This window comes from Zootermopsis nevadensis, unplaced genomic scaffold, assembly GCF_977971745.1.
Source record: "Zootermopsis nevadensis isolate Lab colony 2312 unplaced genomic scaffold, Znev_1.0 Znev_ptg000032l, whole genome shotgun sequence".
NCBI lineage: Eukaryota > Metazoa > Arthropoda > Insecta > Blattodea > Termopsidae > Zootermopsis > Zootermopsis nevadensis.
In genome coordinates this window covers 385,109-410,146 of record NW_028259164.1, presented here as the reverse complement: position 1 = coordinate 410,146, position 25,038 = coordinate 385,109, and the positions used below count along the sequence as shown (strand labels likewise).

The 25,038-nt window shown below is 37.5% G+C and overlaps 1 protein-coding gene across 6 annotated transcripts in view; it reads left to right on the top strand.

Annotated features, from left to right (window-relative positions):
- Nucleotides 1–25,038, top strand: part of Nrx-1 (Neurexin 1) — a 140,080-nt gene that overhangs the window by 74,119 nt on the left and 40,923 nt on the right. For all 6 annotated transcript variants that reach the window (XM_087359636.1, XM_087359635.1, XM_087359634.1 and 3 more), the window contains 5 exons: nt 9,383–9,532; nt 15,104–15,264; nt 18,470–18,496; nt 22,176–22,334; nt 24,039–24,191. In XM_087359636.1, the coding sequence (XP_087215762.1) occupies nt 9,383–9,532; nt 15,104–15,264; nt 18,470–18,496; nt 22,176–22,334; nt 24,039–24,191 (650 nt within the window). The remainder of the gene's footprint in view (nt 1–9,382; nt 9,533–15,103; nt 15,265–18,469; nt 18,497–22,175; nt 22,335–24,038; nt 24,192–25,038) is intronic.

Here is a 25,038-nt window from a genome sequence, read left to right as displayed (position 1 = left end):
AATACTTGAATTATGTTATGTTTCGACATGATTTGAAGGACACGATATTTTTCACAGGTCGGTGATTACCACAATGTAAGGCGAAGGTTAATTTAGAGATTGGGATAAAATCATTTTATGAAGAGATATATATATTTATAAATGAGAGTAGCTGCTTAAGATCTGACGTTTTCAGGGTTCTAAGGCCGTGTGGACTTTCAGATAGATATCAACGTTTCGGAGCAACGTACTGCATCCATCTTCAGGGCTGCAGTACGTTTTGATCTTAGGAAAAAGGGGGAATATTCTATGGTTGATATTCAGGAAGATGGAAGCAGCCTCGAGGAAGATTAAAACAGTGTTAATTAAACAGTATCAAAACAACGAACATAGAACGTTACATCTGTAAAATAAGACCTACTTCATTTCTCATTGCTCTGAATTAAAATGTAGTGTTGGTGCAGCCGTGTTAACAAATGTGCATGTGTTTGAGGTTTTGTTGATCAACTTGTATTTATGTGCGTGCGTGTGTATGTTGGCCACGGTGGTCTAGCGGTTAGAACGCTGGCCTTGTAATCCTGGGGTCTCGGGTTCGATTCCCGGCGGTGCCCGAATTTATAACTTGTGTTGGGCAAGGCCGTGGTCTAGGCAACACGGAGTTTTCCTCCGTGGCATCCCAACAATTACTCCATTCACACACAGAAGAAGGCAATGGCAAACCACTTCTGGATCATCTGCCAAGAACGTATATGAACAGGTCCCAGTCCGAGAAAAGGATGGAAGGATCCTGTTCATATGGACCTGTCGTCAGACAGAACACTAAATAATAATAAGTGTGTATGTATATTTGTAGGTATTTTTAAGTGGTACAGATTTTTTGTTCCATTACTGAGTACTGTTATTTCTATGGAAACACAGGTTTTGGGGCGGAGTGGTTAAAACAGTTTCTCGGTGGAATTGCCAGTATTGTTAGCGCAGAGATATTTTAAGAACTTCCAAATGCAACTTTCAGATAAATTGCCTTTTTTATATAAATAGTCATTCTTTGGGGAGCAATTATATTGTTACGTAGACCATTATACATTTTATTGTACTCCAAACAACTTTAAACTTTTGTGTTTTATATCGGATGTAATATTTTTTTTTTTACATATATACAAAAGTTGACATCTAAGTTTCACATAACGACTTAGCTACATTTACCTTTTACTGCTGCGTATTCATACAAGCCATGAGGTCTCAGTCTCCAGAGGTATCCTTTATGGGTGTACAGAAGGACTTTATATCCTTGCAAAACGAATGTGTGACAGGGAAAAGCACAGAACTTTTATGGTTTAGTAATTACCGCGGTAAATACGACGCACGTGAACGGTAATGATTAGATCGTGTTTACAAAATAATTTATGAAAGTAGATTGTTTTAGGTAGATTTGATGTTTCATGTTACAAATTTGATAGGTGCCATTTGTAGCTAATCAGGAAAGGCTACTTATTATGTCGTTGATATTTCTAATAAAATTAGATAAATAAAAAATGTTTTTGTCCCAACTGTATTGATGAATTTGTTACGACTTTCGGTGTAGACAGAATTTATTTACTTTTTACTGCTAACCAGCTATTAATTGTAACGGTGAAGTGTAGTGTTTTTCCTTTAGATTAGGAACTAAAATTTACAAATTACTTAGACAAGATTTGGTTTCAGAGGACCAAATTAAGTATCTTGTAACAAGCGAAGAAAAGTACAGCCGTACTCAAACATGGACTACGAATTTTTCCAAATACAATTTTAACACGTTTGATTTCGTTAATTATGACGTACAAAACGGTCCAGTGATCCATGAAAATGAAAGGGTAATTATACATTCTGAGATTTGAGGTTTTCAAGGCCTTAAGATAAGATACGTTGTTCTTCTGGATTGTGATCACGTGTGAATATTCACGAACTTGTTAAAGTGTCGAAGAAACATACTATCTTTATATTCAGCCCTGAAGATGGAGATATTATTCTTCTCCGAAACATTGATATTTACTCACGAGTCTACATGGAGTTACAGCTCAGAACATTACCACGGTGCACCACAATTAAACTTCTCCAGTTCCATAACGCAGGTAATTTTTTGACTGAATGTACAACTATTAGCTTCTCAGGAAAGACTATCCTTTACGGAGTTAGAGACATAGGTTAAGATTTGAAAGGGGTTGAAATGATTGTATTTACGTTTAAATGGAGTTATTTTTTAAGAAGATAATTAACTTTCTAGTCCCATAAATGTTATATTTTATGTATAGGTATATTTATTAAATGGTGATGTATTATTGCATAAATATTTTGACTGGATTGTACTGAATTTAATTATAGAAATGATCTTTAGATTAAACGTGTGTCTGAAAGAGTCAGAGGTCAAAACAAAAACAGAGTTGTAACTGACTTGATAGTTCATTGTTATGCCTAAACAAAATGTGAGGTAAATTTCTGTAGCTCGTGTATAGGCTAGAATTTGTTTCTGCCATCACAATCGCCAGAGTCATTAACTCCTTTCGTGAACAGGTCTATGGCTTAATTAAAGCTACTCTTTATGCCAGTTACACACACCGTGAAACAAAAGTGTTTGCTCCTCGAATAGTAGTTTAACATTCGCCCATGCAGTCGAATGGAACAAGGTTATTGGATTCACAGCGTGTGCCCTGATGTCGAGGCTCTCAGAAATTCATCTCTAAAACGTATTTCATTTTAATAATTATTCCGATATAATATAAAAAGAATAAAATTATTTTATCTGAGATTAAAACAGGCGAATGGCGACGATCGCCTTGATAATGCGTGCAGCAAGCACCTCTGAAACGTCGGTGAAATTCTGTGAGAGTACACGGCGTAGAAAACCAGAATACGCTGTCTTAAAAACCTGAATTCTGGATGAAAGCTGAAAACGTGCTTTGCTCATATGAGCCAACACCTGAGGTACATGAGTCTAGTCTATATATTTATAATTCATATACTGAAGACCTGGTTCAACAACTTTCTTACCCACCTACACCCAGATCTCCCCCCCCCCCCCAAAATGCAGTTGATATTCTGCCGACATAAACCAAAATTATGTTTACAATATTCAGCCATGTAAGAATAAAATTAATATCTGACGTTTCGGAAACTGTTTCTGCCTAATTATCGGGGTTGATTATAGAAGTAGACTTTCCGAAAAGTTAGATATTAAATCCATCCTCATATATCTCATCTCCCTAAAAATATTAATTGTATTACTGTGTTCATTAGCCATTACAGCTTCAAATCTCACAAAATAAGTTCTCCTGATAGTTGTCAATGTAGTCCTCCAATTCCTAATTTAATATAAATTCGTTAAATACTTTCAGTCATAAGATATTTGGTAGGAGTAAGAATGAGACTCATAATACATCCTGATTGTGTTTTCTTATCTGTTGCTCAGAGGACATACGACGATGATGATGATGATGATGATAATATCTAGATATCCATCCTCAGATTCCAAGTCCATGTTTTACAACTTGTATTAGTGAGGTTCAAATAATCCTCTGTTGTGATTAGCGTGTTGCATAGCAGAAAACAGTAAGTGCCATATGACATGCAAAGTTTAGCTTAACTTGGTATGCATATCACGCGTTGCTTTGGGTCTGTATCTCGTCCCTTTGCTTGATATTGCAAATTGTTGTGTGCACCGTGCACGAACAGCAAAATTTTAAAACAGATGGAACAGAAATAGATAGAGGGGATTAAAATATTTCTAATCAGTAAACGACTTCGTCATTAAAGGAAGAAATTATTTGTTCTGAAGCTTTGAGACAGCTGCCCTATATTAAGCTAATGCTGTTTCGTGGACACTGTTTTCCCCAGTCGGGCCCATTAAATGGTCCACATCTTCATATTTCATTAACTCATTTTAATATTATCTTTTCACGATCTGTCAGGTCTCCATAGGGAATATTCATATCAGATTTTTTCAGCTGAAATGTTATATGCATTACTTGTTTCCCCCATTCTAGTGCCTTTCTCGCCCTCGTTTGTTTTATCGCCCTAATAATATTTGATAAAAAACATAAATTATATACATTTTTTCATTTCTCCTGGCTAGTGTCAATTGATCTTGAATGGGCGGAACATGTGATATATAAGTTTTAAAACTGTAAAACAAGATGCTAGCTTCGTGAAGTCGTTATTTTGCTCTCGATTTGAAGACGATATAAGACACAGGCAAAAATTTATTTTAAAAAAGAATTTTTAATGTAAAATGGAACGGAATCTAGTAAAATCCGTAATTAATGTTGTTTATTACATTAAATTTATATTTTATTTGTTTTAATCGATGTATATTGCAAGCTACATATAAATGAAGGCACAGTATAATATAAACCTAACGTTTTTATACCTCAACATGATAAATGGAAGATTGCATTTTCTTAAAAAAGTTCATTCATAATAAAATTAGCCTCCAGCTGACAACTCTTTAAGCCGTGTTGTTGTAGAGGATTGAAGTATAAGGAAGCATGAAGTTGAGTTGCAATAAAACTTTCCTGTTCTTGGCAGAATTATAGTGAACGGAAAATAAAAGACACAAGAAGAAATCTGGGAGTAAGGTATTAAGATTGATAAAAGAATGAGCGGTACAAGAGAACAGGAGAACGCTCGGAGGGCAAAGTTCTGTCTTGGTATAAAAAAGAAGAGAATTTGCAAAGCTCTTGGTAAGACTAAAAACTTTCAGCCATTCTAGAGTTTCAAAACAAGCGAAGTTAGCGAATGCTAAGCAACTGTGCTTCAGACGAGGATAGAACGACAAACCCGGTTATGAATATGGTTAAAAGAAATGCAGAAATTGTCACATGAAGTTTAACAACGGTCGCCGTGAAACATTTACTAATAAGCTGCTTAAAAACTTATAAGTATGATATACCGAAAGTAATACATCGTGTGCTCAATGCCATCGAATGAAATTGTTTATTGTAAATGTCCGTCATAAGTGAAAATGACTTTTTCTGGGTTTTTGCGCCGTGTAGTCGACATTGAAGAGCGTTAAGCTTTATACTTCGTTGTTTTGCCACTTGGTATTCATTGAATGGGACGCTCTTGTATCCAGAACTGGTATAAACTCCATTAAGCAGAGTCTTACTCTCAACTCATCAATAAATTACCCATATTTTATGAAACCCGAGGTCTCATTGCCGTGTTCACAGAATCCGCCAGTGGTTCCTATCCAAGTTAATGTAATCCACATCCCAAAATCTATTTCCCAAATAGGTATTTTAATATTATCCTCAAATCAAAGCCCTGGTCCTCCGAAAGATCTCTTACCTTCAGGCTTCCCAATCAAAATTCCGTACGAATTTACCATCTCTTCTCATCCTTCATTTAATCATCCCGATAATATTTGTTGAAAAGTAAACAACTTTTGAGGTCCTTTTTATGGAGTTTTCACCAACCCTTCCTTAATCCCTTTGTAATTTTATTATTTTATATAGTTCTTTTTCCATCTTCACTTAATTAAAAAATACTGAGACGGTAAATACATCGTGTTAGATTCACATACAGGAATACCTCGGAGATATTGCGGATTCGGTTCCAGACCACCGCAATAAAGCGAGCCACACAAATGTTTTGGTTTCCAAGTGCATATAAAAGTTATGTTTACACTATACTGTAGTCTATTAAGTGTGCAATAGCATCATGTCTATTAAAACAATGCGAGAATTATCAAAATGTGATACAGAGACACGAAGTGAGCACGTGTTGTTGGAAAAATGGCGCTGATAGACTTGCTCGACGCAGGGTTGCCACAAACCTTCAATTTGTGTGTATATATATATATATATATATATATATATATATATAAAAACACAAAACAAACGACAACAACCCCCCCGCAATAAAACGAAACGCAATAAAACGAGGTATGCCTGTATACGAATAATGAAAGAAAATTAAGGAACAAAATGTATTCGAAATTACCAAACATTTTACTGCACTCAAGCCAAATGTTTGCACGAAGCAATTTTGAAACAGAATAACTACGTACGGATAATATCAAAGGCATACGTGCGTCATTATTTCAATGTATGGTTTTAGACCTAAACAAAGCGAACGGTTCAGTACACCCAGTATTTGAAAAGCGACCATGTTTGCTTCAAAATCGGTCGCCTGTTTTCGAAATTCAATAAAGACTTGTATCGGCGTAGGTTAGTAGCTGCAAAGCTGTGATATAGACGCACGCTATTCAGTGGATTCAAGCAGTACGAAGGGAACTGTGTCGCCTGAGCTAATCATTCGTTTCCCTTTGCCTTCTAATATCCGTCTACACCCCATTCATCGCATTTCTCTATGGAGCTGGAAACAGCACTAATTCATCGATAAACCTTCTCTCAAATTATGTATTATCCTCGATAATCTAATTTCAAATGTTGCCGTATATGCTTCAAGTATTAACCTTTTAAATTATAGTGGTAACTATATGCACCACCTGCTTTAACAATCAGTAATTTCTATCGTTTTACCCACAAAGTGTATTATATGATTCTGTTAGTAAACATCAATTATATCCTTCAAAAACATTAACCAAACGTTAAAATCGGCGAATAATCTATAAAGACGAATGAATAAAATTCAAGGAATATATTTACCAACTAGGAGACTATCAGCTTCTGAAGGAAGACACCGTATGTTATTCATTACACAGTGGCAATTTTCTGAATATTTATATCGAAATTATGAATTTTTTTGGTTGTGAAAATATTTCTGCCATGTGCCTCGTTGTAGCAAAAGCTGTTGCAGTCTGACTGGAAGAATTCTTGTCGCATTTTTCTCTGCGTTGTTCATTTGTTTTGTTTATCAGGACTTTGTAAATCTGAACTCCTCCCCCAGTATTGTCAGGATGATTAAGTCGAGAAGAATGAGATGGGCTGGGCTGGGCATGTAGCGCGCATGGATGGGACAAGAGGTGTGCACCGGGTACTGGTTGGGAAGCCTGAGGGGAAGAGACCGCTGGGGAGACCTAGACGTAGATGGGAGGATAATCTCAGGCGGGATCTATGGGAGATAGGAGTTGAAGGAGACTGGATTTTGTTGGCCCAGGACAGGGTCCGGTGGAGGGCTTTGGTTAATTCGGTGATGAACCTTCGAGTTCCGTAAGCCATCTGGTTGGTTGGGTCCACTATTTGGGAAGCCTGAGGGGAAGAGACCACTGGGGAGACCTAGACGTAGATGGGAGGATAATCTCAGGCGGGATCTATGGGAGATAGGAGTTGAAGGAGACTGGATTTTGTTGGCCCAGGACAGGGTCCGGTGGAGGGCTTTGGTTAATTCGGTGATGAACCTTCGGGTTCCGTAAGCCATCTGGTTGGTTGGGTCCAATATTTGGGAAACCTGAAGGGAAGAGACCTCTGGGGAGACCTAGATGTAGATGGTAGGATAATGTCAGGCGGGATCTATGGGAGATAGGAGTTGAAGGAGATTGGAATTTGTTGGCCCAGGACAGGGTCCGGTGGAGGGCTTTGGTTAATTCGGTGATGAACCTTCGGGTTTCATAAGCCATCTGGTTGGTTGGGTCCAATATTTGGGAAACCTGAAGGGAAGAGACCTCTGGGGAGACTTAGACGTAGATGGGAGGATAATCTCAGGCGGGATCTATGGGAGATAGGAGTTGAAGGAGACTGGATTTTGTTGGCCCAGGACAGGGTCCGGTGGAGGGCTTTGGTTAATTCGGTGATGAACCTTCGGGTTCGGTAAGCCATCTAGTTAGTTAGTTTATCAGGACTTTGTGTCGTGTTCGATTGACTCCCCCCACCCTGTCACTCGAGCGCTCTCTATAACCACGCTCCAAAATTTCAGAGAGCAGGATATTACATCGGGACATGAAACTGTGACAGTCATAAAATTTGTTTTTCGTCGTCTTCTGGGTTTTTGTGGTTGTATTATATTGTAGGTGGCTCTCAGCTTTATTTTCTGTGTACGTATCTCTATTTACCCGTTATACATTTACTACCTGAGTATATTAACCATATTCGGAAAGTGTCCTACAGTTTTCGTCTCTCCCATTTGTCTGTCGTTGGCTGCAGTTTCTAAATTCTTATTACAATGCTTCAGTTGTATTCATGGTATGGTCTGAAATGTGGCTCAAAGTCGTCTTGAGTAATACGGGACATCATGTACTTTGTGTGGGCGGCGTTCGTATATTTTCTTGGTTATATATAGGCGATCCCGATTATAGGCGGGCGTAGGACCACAGTTGCAAAGTTCTGTTCCATGTAGCGCCTTCGCCTTTAGCGTCATGGTAACCGCACAGGAAACGCCTGCATGATTCCAGACAAAGGAACGTCGTTTGTTTCGATGGAGTAAATTCTATTGCGCTTGCTTGTCCGACTTTACTCGTTTCTCGAAATGGGAGCAATGCTGTCGGACAGGACTTATTTCTGGCAACTTTCGAAACCATTTGGCAGATTTTTATTAAATTTGGAACGAAGATGATGCAGTTTTCGTATTTTACAGTCGTTCTCAGATGTTTTAACTTTGCTATGTCTTTGAGTGCTTTGTCAGTTCACCTTCAAATCTTCGTCATTATATTTCAGTTGAATAACAATCATCCGTTATCCGTCTCTTTGTTAGCCATAAAACATTCTCAGTTAAATCTGTTATCAGAATTTAACAAACCTACACGTCTGATTCATCTGTGACGAGTGAATAATCAAGACCGACGATTGAAATATCTGATTTTTTTCCGCTTTTTCTCGGGTTCGATTCCCGGCGGTGCCCGAATTTATAACTTGTGTTGGGCAAGGCCGTGGTCTAGGCAACACGGAGTTTTCCTCCGTGGCATCCCAACAATTACTCCATTCACACACAGAAGAAGGCAATGGCAAACCACTTCTGGATCATCTGCCAAGAACGTATATGAACAGGTCCCAGTCCGGGAAAAGGATGGAAGGATCCTGTTCATATGGACCTGTCGTCAGACAGAACACTAATAATAATAATATCCTGACCTGCTTTCCCAGATATGAGAGTCTGTTAACGCGAAACAAAGACTTTGAACTGCAGTTTTTGGGAAACTGATTAGAGCAACATAAAATTCTCCAACTGGTTTTTATTTTCGCTGTGTGAATGATCCGTCTCTTTGCTTGTCTTATGACTGTTTCAACTTGTGTTAGATAATATGACGTCATCACTCCAGTTGTAATGGATTGTTTGCCGACAACTGTTCACGATGTTCTTGTGGTTAAAGCGTCTGGCAGGTAGAACGTTGGTCTGTTTTGTGAATTGGGCCAACATTGACTTATAACATGACGGAAATTCCAACGTACCATGAGGGTCTTCTTGTCTACGATTGAAATGTTATCGTTAAAAATAATAAAGGTAGAATAAAAATCCTTTGAATCCTTATTTTCAGATAAGGCGCCTTCAGAAGCAACGTTTAGAGGATCGGAATATCTGTCCTATGACCTGAGCAAAACTGGAGGAGAACCTATTGTCAGCACTCAGGACGCCATTTCACTCAACTTCAAGACCAGGCAACCCAGCGGTTTGCTCTTCTATACAGGTAAGGCACGACCGAACTCGCTCCTTAACTCGAATTTTCCTGGAACCCTCCAACCCAAAGCTGGGATATCAATGTACGCGTAAGTTTACTACGCGTAAGATTTTGACTCTGCTCGTTTCGGCCTGTGTCCTTCCTGCCTTCATCATAATCTGATGGTTGGGACAGCAAGGACCTATGACAAGTTAGTAAACATCTACTATAGTAAATGGTGCTACAACCCAAAAGACTTCCATCTTCAAAACTATGGTACGTTTGTTAAAAATGTGAAAACAGAGACATCTTTACCACATTATGCTTCCAAAGATCCAGTAACTGGATTGAAGATTGAGAATAAAATTTGGTTTCTAAAACGTTTTCGTGACCAGTGAACGACTTTAAAATCCTTTAAAAATATCTCCCTGTACAGAGAAGACTAAATTCGGTCTTAGAAAGCTGCATGTGTAATTAGGTTTATTCAGGTTTCGAGAAGGTCAGTGGGTTAAATTATATCTTGACGACTGGGATTTAATTAATGTCATGGCTGATGGAAAAATAATATTTTCATTCTTAATTTTGTTTACAAACTTGTGTTGTTTTATTCGCTGAATTCCCCACACACTCCTAATTTCTTCAGACGTTTTGAGTGAATTTAAGTGACGTACACACTGAGACTCATGAAGAATGAGAATCAGTGTCTTTTGGTAAAGATTGACGCCTTCTATTCCTGCATTTATCCATAATTCCCCGGAAGCCATAAATCAATATGACACGCTGTGGTACTTGACGGACGTATGTCAGATTTCTGTGCGTCATGTCATGTTAGTGCTCTTTCCCCTTCAGGGAATGTAACATTTCCCTCCATCGAAATAAAATTTTGTGTACGCCTGACTAATTATCTGCATCAGAATAACATTAATTGAATCCTTGCCTACATTCATTTGGTTTCACATTCTAATACAAAGTATTAGATTAATGTAAGGCGTAACTTACTAAGTTTTGTATATAAAAGTGTAGGATTCACTTTCAGATATACAATACCCGTTGCGCCATGTTTGCGTTTGTAGTAAATCTGGAATTATGTAAACGTCTTCTGGGTGAGTAAATGTCTACCAGATTACACTGTGCGTCATCTTATAAGACGGCCATCTTCACATTCGTCGCTGCTAGAGCCTGAAATATGGATTAATTTGCCACACGGAAGGCCCCTCCCCACAAAGAGTGACTTTGCCGAACCCAGATTTCTACTTATCTTCTATTTTGACTTTGAATCCAGACTTGTCAACCGCGGGATTTAGTTTATCCACGAGTTTCTTTTATTATTATACACGTGAAAAGCATCGATGTCGTGCTCACCAATATTTATTATTATTTATTATAGTGTTCTGTCTGACGACAGGTCCATATGAACAGGATCCTTCCATCCCTTTTCTCGGACTGGGACCTGTTCATATACGTTCTTGGCAGATGATCCAGAAGTGGTTTGCCATTGCCTTCTTCTGTGTGTGAATGGAGTAATTGTTGGGATGCCACGGAGGAAAACTCCGTGTTGCCTAGACCACGGCCTTGCCCAACACAAGTTATAAATTCGGGCACCGCCGGGAATCGAACCCGAGACCCCAGGATTACAAGGCCAGCGTTCTAACCGCTAGGCCACCGTGGCGGTAGTGCTCACCAATATATCCACATTTAAATGTGCTAAACCCGGTTAATAACATCCAAAATCAGTTTCAAAGCGTCCAGTTTAAAACTACGTTGCTTTCTTTGGGACACATTTTGTATTTAATCTTATTGCGTATTTTGGTGAAGGAGCTAGGACTTAGGAAAAGTCAAGCGTGTTACAGATGCGTAAAGTAAACATAACACACGCATCTATTTCTCGAAAGAAAAATAAATACTGTGTCTACATTCCCTGCTTAGTTAAATGTATATAACGGGGAGGAATTTAATGTGAGACTCGCTCTTAATGTCTTCTCCTCAACCCCGTGTTACTCACGGGTGCCTGACAGCAGTGTGCACATCTGCATTCAGGACAGAGACCTACCGTTGATGCACCAGCTAACTTTTCTGACTCATGAATATTTCATGCAAGTCGAAAAGCCAGTCTGGGTTTGCTCCTGTGAGAAGCAGGGAGACATTTATAAAGGCTTTTAGCTTAAAGCAATGACTAGAACACGGAAAGTAAAAACGATGTATCAGGTGACTCGCGGTTCAGTCCTCTCGCTCTTCAAGGTTTTTAAAATATAAATCGGAACTTTGTTTAATGACGCTGTATGATTTACAAAATTGTTGTTGAGAAACGTCTATATTATTTTTAACGTTTCTTATTGAAATAGCAGTTAGTGTGAGGAAAACAAAATATTTTCGTATTAACATTCCTGCAAAAGAAAACTTAAACAGCCAACGGACTTCAGAGTCGTTCTTAAGAATCTGATAATCGCACGGTTGTTTAATAAATTCTTTTTTCGAACCCGGAGGCGCATTGCGCGTGTTTTGAATGGTCAGCCATCGGATTCTGTTCTTAACGACATGAGCATAATCCACAGCTTATCATTATGTTTCTTTAAAATCCAATTTAATATTATCTTTTCATGTATGCAGAGGTTTACCATATTTTATTGCTATATATAACTATATGTACATTTCTTATATTGGTCATTCTTGGTTGATTTTACCGCGTCTGTAATATATGATGAAGCTATTGGCCGAATTTCTTAATTAACTAATGGTTATGGATAAATATCGAAAGCATATGACACAAAACGTGGTAGTTAGCATATTAGATAATGTTACACGTAATCTCGGATTTTTTGAAAGGGTTCTTGAGATGAATCTGCTGTTTCCATAAAAGACAGACAATCTTTTGGTCATCTATGTCGTGAGGAAAAACTCTGCATACTGGGAATGTTAGTAATAATGGTAAAATTAATGCACTAATGAAATTTTACTGGTCACTGTTTTGCATAAATGAAAACTTCATTATCGCTGTCATTTTGATGAATGAATAATTCCGAAATTAATCGAAACGGGATAAATGTGACTAACAAATACAAATGAGTCTGCGGTGTTACCAGCAAATCTGAGACTCGTTAATCTGTAAATGATCAGCAAATTTTTCTCGCTTAATATCCACAGAGAGTAATTAATGACGTTAAATTTGCTGCAGTGCACGTAATTATATTCTGGCTGTTTGTGGTTATGTGCTGAGTAATGACCCATTTTAGTGATAGCATTTAAATTAAAACTACTGTTATTTGCGGCATAATATTAAAATTTCTTTAGTATTACTCGCGTGTTATGACTCTTCTAATATTTTAAATGTATGTGATTAATATGAAGCTTTCAGTTATTTCTAATTCGGTATAAAGCTCTACATAGTGATTTCGAGAAAACAGTTCAGAACTGATAATATGAACAGAACTGACAAGAATGTTTCTAAATTATTTTGTTTCAAGCAATAAATAATTTGGATACTGCCTAGGAAAAAAGAACTTACATATGATTAAAATAATATAATCCCTATTGGCCGCAAATACGTTATATTTATTTAAAAAGAATACGTATCCCGGGCACGTTGTTGAACTTTGAACCAATTAAGTGTGAGCTTTAACAGTGAGAATGTTTTGCCGGTGTGCCGCTAGGATTAACACGTGCGGCAACCGACGCATTGAATGCGCAAAGCGGAAAGTCCGAACTGTGCCGCCAGCAAAGCGATAAGATATGTGATATCTACCGCGTTGATGGAGGCGGAAACACTTACCGAAACATTAGATTAGAATCTGCGCTTTTCCAGTAAAAGAATTATGGATATACACGTTATTGCATCTCTGCTACCCATTAGCATAGCCTTTTATCTGCTGAATGAATGTTAAATCATTGATAGACAAAACATTATAAACACGTTTGGAAATTATGTTCCAAATTTAAGTACACTTGCTTTTCGTGTCCATTAGAACGTTAGTCAAAAGGATGTAATTCTAATTATAATAAAATTTCCTTATTTTGTTTTATCTTGCATTTTATGATATGTTAAAACATCGAACTCTCTGTACATTATCCGTCGTCTTGATTTGTGTTTAAAAATACGACGTTTCGGAGACTGGACCCTTGTCTCCGTCCTCAGTTTTTGCTCTATTGGGCCCAATCGATAATTTTATCAAGACGATAGATAATGTCCAGAAATTTCGTCGTTTTAAAAATACGCTATCGTCATAAACCTCCAGATTTAGTTTGCGTTATGATATGTATTAAATATTGATATTGCTTGATTATATTAAATCCAACCATGAAAGTTAAATAAAGGCACTTCAGGCAAAAACAATCTGCTTCAAAATTTATCCCAGTGTAACTTCATGGAACACTGACAGAAACAAACTCAGGCCGTCTCATCTAACGGGGAAATATAACTTTAAGAAAATCAACAAAACACGCACAAAAAGGCAACACAAACTTTCGACGGATTACGTCAACAGTTTGATGCCTGAAGGCAAGAATATAAAGTTTGTATGATAAATAATATTTCCAAAAACAAGCCGCTTGTTCCTTAATCCCTCGACAGGGCACAAAATGTTATGGTGCTCTTATATCTGGCACTGCAAAGCGACTAAAATCTCACTTTATAAATTATGGTATGGTTGGGTCACAGGTGTGAATGACAATGCTGCTCTTCTGGGTTGTTTCGCAAGTAGTTGCCAAAGTTTCGGAGAAAGATGTCTCACCTTCAACCCTGAAAATGGACGCAGTATGTTCCTCCTAACTTTCATATATACCTGCGAGTCTACAGTACGTTACAACCCACAAAACGTCGTATTCACTGCCGTGAGAACATGAGATCAAAAGTACTCATGGTTGTTTTTGAGAAAACTATTGAAATATAATTTAATCTTTATGTTTATCATTGTTCATAATAGTCTGAAATGTACCAACATTAATATTACCAGCCGTAGTTCGGTTCAAAATAAACTGAATCTCGTATGAAGGGACTTTGGACAAGAAAGAACCTGACAAGTGGATAGTGGTAAAGGTTTCAGCAGTTGAGTCACTTTTAACTTCCTAAAAGTATTCTGTACTATACAGTTAGTTGCAAATAATGATAACAAGGACAACAATAATATGAGTATGAAGATTTCTGTCTTCTGGGTTGTTGCGCTGTGTAGTCTGGTCGATGTTTACCAACGTTTCGGAGGTCATACTGCCTCCGTCATCAGGGCGATTCTTTCTAAGTTATCTTCGCTATGAAGATTTCTGTCTTCTGGGTTGTTGCGCTGTGTAGTCTGGTCGATGTTTAACAACGTTTCGGAGGTCATACTGCCTCCGTCATCAGGGCGATGAGTATGAAGATTTCTGTCTTCTGGGTTGTTGCGTCGTGTAGTCTGGTAGATTCATCGCGCTGATGACGGAGGCAGAATGACCTCCGAAACGTTGGTAAACATCGACCAGACTACACAGCGCAACAACCCAGAAGACAGAAATCTTCATAGCGTAGATAACTTAGAAAGAATCGCCCTGATGAAGGAGACAGTATGACCTCTGAAACGTTGGTAAACATCGACCAGACTACAATCTTACAATATGAATCTACTTATCTTCTAACAGGTGACGGTCAGGATTATCTAAACCTGGCGCTAAAGGATGGTGGCGTGACTCTGACGATGAATCTTGGCAATGGACGACTGGAGATACAGATCAAGCCCAATCGAGTGCGATTTGATGACAACCAATGGCACAAAGTCACCGTCCACAGAAAAGTTCAAGAGGTATTTGCTTTTATTTGATTATCTTACCTTAATAGATAGTATTCTGAATCTCAAAATGAAAGTTCTCGCCTTTGGCCGTGTTCAGTCGTACCGTAGATGTTGGCCTTCTGGGTTGTAACACCGTGTGTGCTTCAGCCCTGAAGATTGAGGCATTGCGTCCCCGCTTACAAATCTACACGGTGTCATGCCCCATAAGACCACCATCGATATCTTCACCGCAGTGAGAATGGCAGAACTCAGTGTCTTGTGACGGATTTTTACAGGTCAGACCCCAAATTTTAGATATCGTGTTCTGATTTTCCATTTTTGCATTGTTTAACCCATCAATTTGAATTTGTCACAGAAAAAATTAATGGAATGTACCACCACCACCTCGGCAGTTCAAATATGAAGTTGCCACATTGATACACATCAACTTTTTTATCTGTTAATTTCACAGCCGAGTTACTTATCTCTGAAATCCGATCACAGACTCTGACGTTGACAAATCTGCCTGTTATGTTGCCCAAAGTAATAAGCCAAAACCCTTTGACTTTTTGCGAGGGAGATTTTGCTGGTGGGAGTCAAACTTGGCGTGTCGCCGATATAATTTCCATTTCATTTCAAATCTTTGCGTGTGACCTCATACTATGAACTACCATTAGCTTAGGGAGCTACATATGAAAAGAGATTCCTATACACTAATTTTTACACACAGATTGGAATTTTCAGAGTGGCACGCAAATTATTTTAATCCGTGCATCATATCCAAGAGGGCTCTCAGGTTGAGACTGAACGCGTAATGATTTGTATATTTAACACGGCTTCATTCCGGGTGTACTGTTTTATACGTACATTCAGCACCGGACTTTCATTCTTACATTTTTCTCATTAATACTGTGGGATGAGTAAGCTTTTAACTGTATATGCAATATATATATATATATATATATATATATATATATATATAAAACGTTCGAATTTAATTCATTATGAATATTCAAGTCTCGTAAAATGTGGGAATAATATCGGATTCAGATCGATAAAGTTATGGTTATATTATGCGGAGTTAGAACTTTGAAATAGTTTCTCATAAGAGAGTCTGTGAGTGTTTAAATTTAAATTTAAATTTAAAAAGAGAAATACGGCGGTGTTTAGATTACAAGGACAACCATTATGTTGCCCAAAGTAATAAGCCAAAACCCTTTGACTTTTTGCGAGGGAGATTTTGCTGGTGGGAGTCAAACTTGGCGTGTCGCCGATATAATTTCCATTTCATTTCAAATCTTTGCGTGTGACCTCATACTATGAACTACCATTAGCTTAGGGAGCTACATATGAAAAGAGATTCCTATACACTAATTTTTACACACAGATTGGAATTTTCAGAGTGGCACGCAAATGATTTTAATCCGTGCATCATATCCAAGAGGGCTCTCAGGTTGAGACTGAACGCGTAATGATTTGTATATTTAACACGGCTTCATTCCGGGTGTACTGTTTTATACGTACATTCAGCACCGGACTTTCATTCTTACATTTTTCTCATTAATACTGTGGGATGAGTAAGCTTTTAACTGTATATGCAATATATATATATATATATATATATATATATAAAACGTTCGAATTTAATTCATTATGAATATTCAAGTCTCGTAAAATGTGGGAATAATATCGGATTCAGATCGATAAAGTTATGGTTATATTATGCGGAGTTAGAACTTTGAAATAGTTTCTCATAAGAGAGTCTGTGAGTGTTTAAATTTAAATTTAAATTTAAAAAGAGAAATACGGCGGTGTTTAGATTACAAGGACAACCAAGATATCAAAAATAGTGTTTTGTGTTTGAGTTCTGGTGACTCGTTTCCGTACGCTGAAAACTAATTGAGACAGATAATTCTTTCAAGGCAAATGAACTGAAGATAAAACTCCAACATTGAATTTATTCTTTTTGGAAAGAAGACTACCTCAAATATTATAGAAAGATTCTCGCAAATATTATGAATTAATGCTATCTGGTGGCGTTCTGAGTGACCACTCACATTAATTATAGACATGCGTGACTTGCAAATATTATGAATTTATGCCATCTATTGGCATTCTGAGTGAACTTTCTGTTACGTATTATCGAAACCACTCTGGCATTTCTAGAACCTCTGCTCCGTTATGATTACGCTTGGTCAGTGGTGGCAATTTCTGTTTAGTTTTCAAAGGAACCGAACATCAGTCATATTTATTAATGTCATGTGACCGAAAATTCAGAATGAGTTTATGTCGTGTATTGCTTTGCTCCATTTTGAGTTTGAGCATGTGTCATTCGATACGTAAATTTATTAATTTGTGATTGGACGGAAAGTAATGTTGACATTTAAGACCTCGGAATAATGAGTGTTGGCAGCGATAAGAATGCATAAATTTGTGTTTGTCTTAAACTGCATTTCACTTGTGAAATCTGCATTCGTGTACAGTGATCGATTTTGGAACCTGATTAAAATATTTTGAACAGTCACTTGGACTGTGCATTTTTCCTCTAATTAGAATCAATCTAATTAATCTACGAATAATGATGCCGCTCAATATCAGAACACGTATGACGATAAGATACAGCGGAATAAGGCTTAAACGTGTTACTACTATGTTAGGTGAGTTTTGTACCCGGAATCCGCCTATTCTAACCAATATTTTTCGTGGTTTTCCTCAGTCCCTCCAGACAAATGCCGGAATAGGAACGTAATTAGGCCAGTGCCTCTAAAATCCATATCCTTTCCAATTCACCATTTTTCAGCCAATCAATCGACTTTTTATAGCCTGATATACTACGTGAATTCTTCTAGAAGTTAACGGACGTTTCAGAAGTGCTTACTGTCACCCTGATGGAGACAGTAGGCACCTCTGAAACATCGAGAAACATCCACAAGACTACAGGTGCACTGTATTCTGATCGCGTTGACCTTAATGCACGTTAATGGTTATTATTTGAACGTTACTACAGGGAGAGAGATTTCTTTATTCGAAATTTAATGTCCAGTTTAGTTATAACATCCGTGTAGTGAGCGTGATTTTGACACAGGCCGGATGCATGTTCGTTGTTGAATGTTACGGATTCCATTTTGAAATGATCACTCTGTAGAAGCCAGGAATCTTTTTGTTCATTTCCGATTTCATTTAGATGGAAGTTCACGTATAAAGTTCATTAATAATCCCGTGTTTTCTGCTGTTTCAGATTTCTGCAGTAACGAGCTTCTGCCATGTAAGTATGACTTAGTGTGTCATTTGCATGCCACGTGCAAACTGCTGGTATCAGACGGGCACAAATAATGGCTTGCCCCTCGTAATAGCTGTAATATAAAAATATAGCGGATATGCTGGATTTATATGTTCTGTTTAATGTAGGGTAATGAAGTGATTGAATATCGTAATTTGTAAATTATATTTTCCACAGGCCTTTGAAGCACAAAGCTCATTTAAATAATATGTAATAATTTGGTTAATATCTCAAAGAAAGTGCAACTTGGCTTCATTACAAATGTCGGTAGGTTAATGCCGTTTAAGGAAACGATATTTATTTATTATGAGCATTAAACGAACCCATAACTACAGTCTGTGGGCAGAATTCAGGTACTAAATATTAATGCAGGTTTTATAGTCTACCATTTACTTAATATAAAATACGTTTACGAAGTTTCTAGTTTCGTCTGAAGGCAATTGGTTGCGATTATACTGACAGATTTTTCAGAATTCAGCCCTCAAGATGGAGACAGTATATTACACCTAACCTAACCTAAACTAACCTAACCGAACCTAATCTAACCTAATCTAACCCAACCTAACCTAAACTAACCTAACCTAACCTGACCTAAACTAACCTAACCTAAACTAACCCAACCTAACCTAACCTAAACTAACTTAACCTAATCTAACCTAATCTAACCCAACCTAACTTAACCTAACCTAACCTAACCTAACCTGACCTAAACTAACCTAACCTAAACTAACCCAACCTAACCTAAACTAACCTAACCTAACCTAACCTAACCTAACCTAACCTGACCTAAACTAACCTAACCTAACCTAACCTGACCTAAACTAACCTAACCTAATCTAACCCAACCTAACCTAAACTAACCTAACCTAAACTAACCTAACCTAAACTAACCTAACCTAAACTAACCTAACCTAAACTAACCTAACCTGACCTAAACTAACCTAACCTAAACTAACCTAACCTAACCTAATCTAACCTAACCTAAACTAACCTAAACTAACCTAACCTAACCTGACCTGACCTGACCTGACCTAACCTATCTACATACGAGCGTTCAAGGTGTTACCAACATCAACAGACATTTGACTGTCTTTAATTTCAGACCTTCCCTCTTTGCCTTGGTCTAGGGATTTTGCATTCTGAAGGTCCTGGTTCTTCCCTGACGACTGCCATTAAAATAAATTAAAATGAAATAAACAAAATATAATATGGGTAGTGTCCAAATAATTGCAGTGTAATGCAATATGTCTGACCGTTGCTGCTAACTCTTATAGCACCATCAGGTGCAAAAAGGTGTTAACAATATTTATTTTCTCTTCTGTTGTACTTCATGAAGTCGTTCCAAGAGAAACTGTGCCTTAAGTACATTCTACCATCAACAGATAATAAAGTTTTGTTGTAGGATAAATTTTAATATGTGTTAAAATGTCTAAAAACACTTTCGCAAAACATGATGACGTAGATGCTGTGTTCCTGATGTTTACATATTTATGAGCATTGTAGTACCTTGAAGTCGCAAAATTTATCTTGGAATACTTGGACATAAATGCGAGGATAATATTAAATTGGTTCTTAAATGAATATAGGAAGGTCTCGAATATACTTATTTGGCTCAGGATAGAGACCAGTTTCCGGTCTTTTTAAAGACGATAATGAATCTTATATTTCTGTAGAAGCTTGGACAATTCTAACACAGCTGGAGCTGATCTTTTATTTGTTTTATTTGTCGAAAGTATAAGGAATTGACCACGGAACTAATTTACCTTTGAATATGTACAAGATTTCAGACTGAAACACACGCGAAAAATATTAGTATTGTTTTCCTGTAAATTAGTAACCTTTGGAAGTGGCAATTGAATGAGTCAGTGTTTATGGACGAAGTTGTCTTTTTTGGAACAGAGAAAATTACTATAGCGCCCATCTGCTTACCCACTTTGCAAAGAAATTCTAAAAGCAAACTTTTCTCCTTTCATTTTGTACGACATCACTTTTGGGTGTCGTGAACACAGACTATATAGTACATTCCCTTTGTATGCTCACATAACCTGTCACTGCTCTGGGTTTCCATATTCCTCATAACAGTACAAGTTGTCAGTCTGCGACAAAAACACGTCTATTCCAGAAAGCGACCGTCACACAGTGTTTACATAGCAGTTCCTTTTCAGAAATGAAATATAACTTATGTGATATACAGTTGTCCCAGGAAATGTGTACCAAAATTAAGGAGCTTTATAATCACGTCATAAATGTTGTAAGGACGTGTGTCCTCTTCAAGCGTGAATCAAATGCACATCGCTTCAGCGGAGTGATATTAAAGACCAAAATATTAACTAGCTATATCGATATTAAAATATCATTTACATATTTGGTACATCTTTTTTACTACATGTTTCGGTTACATCGAACCATCTTCAGGTGTAAAGTTAAAAGTTAAAAATTATAATCTTATAAACTAAAACTTAATTACTGTTGTGTTATGTAAATGATATTTTAATATCTTATGTATACATTTTATTTATATACAATTGTGATTAGACGGGGAAAAAACACGAATAATTAAATTTTAATTCACAATATGACGCAATTATATCAACTTAGCTATGTCGAGTAGCATCCTTCTTGAGACGTTAGTAGCCGCCCAACCATTCAGGAAATACAATAGGCTCAGGACATAATCCAGCAGTGGGTTCTTGTAAACACGATAACAGACCTTTGGATTCCATAAATTGATGATATCGTCTCAAAGAAAGATTCTGGTTTATGGAATTTGGAAAAATGGCAATATAACGGGGAGTTTCTATAACGTAACATCCTGTTGTCTCTAATATTGGTTTTCTTCAAAACTACAGTGACTTCCAAACCAAAAATCACATTTCCGTTTGAAGCTGGTTACCAGTGAAGATGGCTGTGTTCTGGGATGTTGCACAGTGTAGTCTGGTAAAAGTTTACCGACGTTTCAGAGAAGCGATGTTGTGTTGATGGAGGCAGTAACCTCCTCCAAAACGTCGGATAATACCAGACTACGCGATGCAACATTCTAGAAGACAAGAGATCTTCATATTCGTCGCCGTGAGGACCTTAAGTATCACCTGTTATGTTATCATGTTAGAGAAATACCACTAACCAAATGTACTTCAGAACGACACCAGTAACCACACGGAACGTTAAAGTCAAATGGTTAGCATTTTTGCCCTATGGGTTTTAATAGTTTTCCTCAGTTATTCCAGTAAAATGTCGGTATAACACTTTTCCAATTCATTTTTCTTTAATAATTACTATCTTATGAAGCTATACTCCCACGAAAGCATGAATGGAATGTTGAAAAGACACTATATCGAATCACCACACGCCTGACAAGACATTGGATTTGAGAGAGAGATGACGCTGTGTAATCCCAGCTATTGAAATAGTCGTTAAACAAAACAAAGGACGATCTCCAGATGTGCAGGAAGGTATCTGCGGATATAATGAATGAACAGCCGAAAACCGTGGTCGTCCATTTTAGAAGTCGAGTGGGGATTAGTATGAGATCCTCGCTGTCAAAAAGTAAAATACCAACAAAATTTTACCACATCCCCGGAATATTTGGATCGTCCTCACTAAACGAGGAGTCATAAAAAAATAGGTAGATATCTTGAAACGTCTGGTTTCCCTGGTGTTTCAGTTGTCAGCGGTTGTGGATGGCGTCTACTCACAACATTCCAACACCGCAGGGACATTCGCCATGTTTTCTTCCAGTAGAGTGTACGTCGGGGGTAGCCAAAACACTCACGCTCTGCCCGGATCCAGAATACACAGCAATTTCGTCGGTTGTCTCCGAAAGGTAACTATTAAATCTGTGTTGTCAAGATAATCGACATAAATGTGAAAAAACGGGATTAAAAATGAAGATGTCTGTCTTGTGGGATATTACTCGTCACCCTGACGATGGAGCCAGTAAGCTCCTCTATGACGTTGATCGCTGTCCACCATATTTCACGTTCCAATATCTGCAACAGAAAAGTGTCCTACAATTTACTGGCCTGGAATAACTTACTGTTAAAATATTACGTCAAAAATATAACGCTCGTTAAAATTGTCTGATTTCAATGAAAGCTGATATCATTCAACACGCGTTTATCGTAAAATTTCCCGATGTAAAATTTAATCATGATCAATTTATCAGTTTTAAAGTTGTTTTATGCGTATAAACGTAAATATCAAGCTACTTTGACAGGTTTCACGTGTGATATAGATCGTTTTATAATACAGTCAAGTGTTGTTAAAGATATGGAGTATAAAGTGTGTTCTGGTTCAGTTCGTAGAAAGAACAGAATGAAACACGATGTCTCCTTCGGAGTTGTTCTAAAAGGTCAGCTTTCGAAACAAAGTTCCTTGGGCGATGTAAGTAAAATGCCATATTTGTAGAATAAGGAACATTCCGGATAAAAGTTATAGAATTTTATGCGAAAGAATTAGGTTGTTTCTTATTCTTTAGAAATGCTATAAAATGTTATTGGAGAACAGAGAAGCCTTGTGAAAGCCGAGCGTTCAGTGAGCAGGTTATAGCTGGGACCAGCTGTGCGATTGTATCTGTGTATTGCTCAAGTTGGCGAAACTGCTTTCTCTGCAGCTTTCTTTCCATTGTAACCTACAGTAAAACTTTTCTGTGTCAACTTCCAAGTAAGTCAAACAGGTTTAAGTCAATAAACTTGGAATAAAGTGTCTCCTCTTACGAAATAGACATTTCTACAAATACCCTGAATAGAGCAATTGTCCTTCCTACCGTCATTGAATTTTGTCCTATTTTACGTGCATTCGACACGTAACGCGGTTGGGACGTTTCAGGACGCACGTCTAAGTGAGAATTGAACAGGTTTTATTTAAATCGAATGGAACTTCCTCCATTTCGTTGGTCCTTGAAACCGAAACTCGTCTAAGTAGCATATAAGAATTCAGTCCGTACCGCGAAGAAAACACTATACTTTACGATTACAAAGATCAACTGGTTAATGTTGTTTAATGTAGGTTCTCATGCGAAGTGGCCCTATTTTTTTTCGATTTTAACTAAATTTGGAATCACGTATTTTAATTAAAGTCTACAATATTAAATTTCATTGATATCTGTTTATCGGTTCTCGAGTTGTTGTGTACGGACAGACAGAAGTGGCAAGGCTATTAGGTGCAGTTTTTAAATTTATATTACCGAACGCACGTATAAACGGTGTAATTTTTAAATGGGTTATTTAAATTGTATTTTATTTCACGACAAATTAGTTGGACCGATTAAAATTTGAGTAAATAAATAACAGGATGTAACATTACTTCCAACAGACGCTTCAACGGATTGTAGTTTATTTTTGTGAAATCTGTTTTATTTGTTTTCTGAAACCCATCGTAATCGATCGGTGAGATCGTAATTTTATATGAGATTTTTGCTAGTAAGCGTCCATGAAGCGTAGCAGAAAGGAAAAGAAAGGTGGATAATATTAAAAAGTATCACGGAATTAAGATTTCTTGCAAGTATGGGTGTCGTTTATTTTCTCAGGTTGAGTTCACTGCGGACACCCTCAAACTCAACTTGATCGACCTGGGTCGGACTGAGAGCAAACTCATCACTGTCGCTGGTCACGTGGACTTCATGTGTCAGGAAGTGGAGGCCGCTGACCCTGTGACCTTCACCACTCGAGACTCGAACCTCGTGAGTCTACTTTACATTACTTTATCGCAGCATGAAAATATTAAAAAAAAATTCTACAACATTTATTTTTGATTAAGTGATTAATTTATTTTATTGGTAGTCTTAATATCTGTTACGACGTTTCGGACGTACGGTTCAGTTTTCAGGATTTTTGTTGCATCCACAAATGACTGCGCTGTTGGCAGTCGCTAAACAACGATGACCCCTAATTCGTAATATTATTCAGAAAGTTAGACACGCAATGTGTGATTAACAAAAAGACTGAAAAATATCCCGTATAAAGGAGACACTGTTCTAAACCCATTGGAAAAAAATGAATTTCGTCCAAGAAATAATTGGGAAGATGAAAGTTGATGCAGCAGACTTTATAAGCCTAAAATCCAATTAGTTTAAGAAGAAGATAAGATCAAACCTAGTACGTTAATTTTCTTAATAAGAATATGGCGCAACATTAAAAAACAGCAGCCAGGAAAGAAGCCCTTTAATTATGCCCTTAGGATTAAGTCCACGAGACGGAAATAGAGCCTGTGGCATTATAAAACTAGATGCCCCACTGAGAACAAACTTCCTCGAAACAGGCCGTCTGCAACTTCCAGTGTGGTATATTGCCCCTCTGGGAGAAAACTGTAAATACTCGTAGCTTTTAGGATAATTGTAAGATAAAATTTGGTGGAGGTAAATAAAATAACAGAAGAGAAGAATAATGACACGTGTGTAGGTAGAGTTCCAACGAATACACGTGGTTAAATGTCAAAGAATCGATAGATCGTTATCGATCGATTGTGGATGTTGGAATCCTCACGTAAACCACCGTGTAAGTTCAGTGTGCGGTTGGTGATGTGGTGAT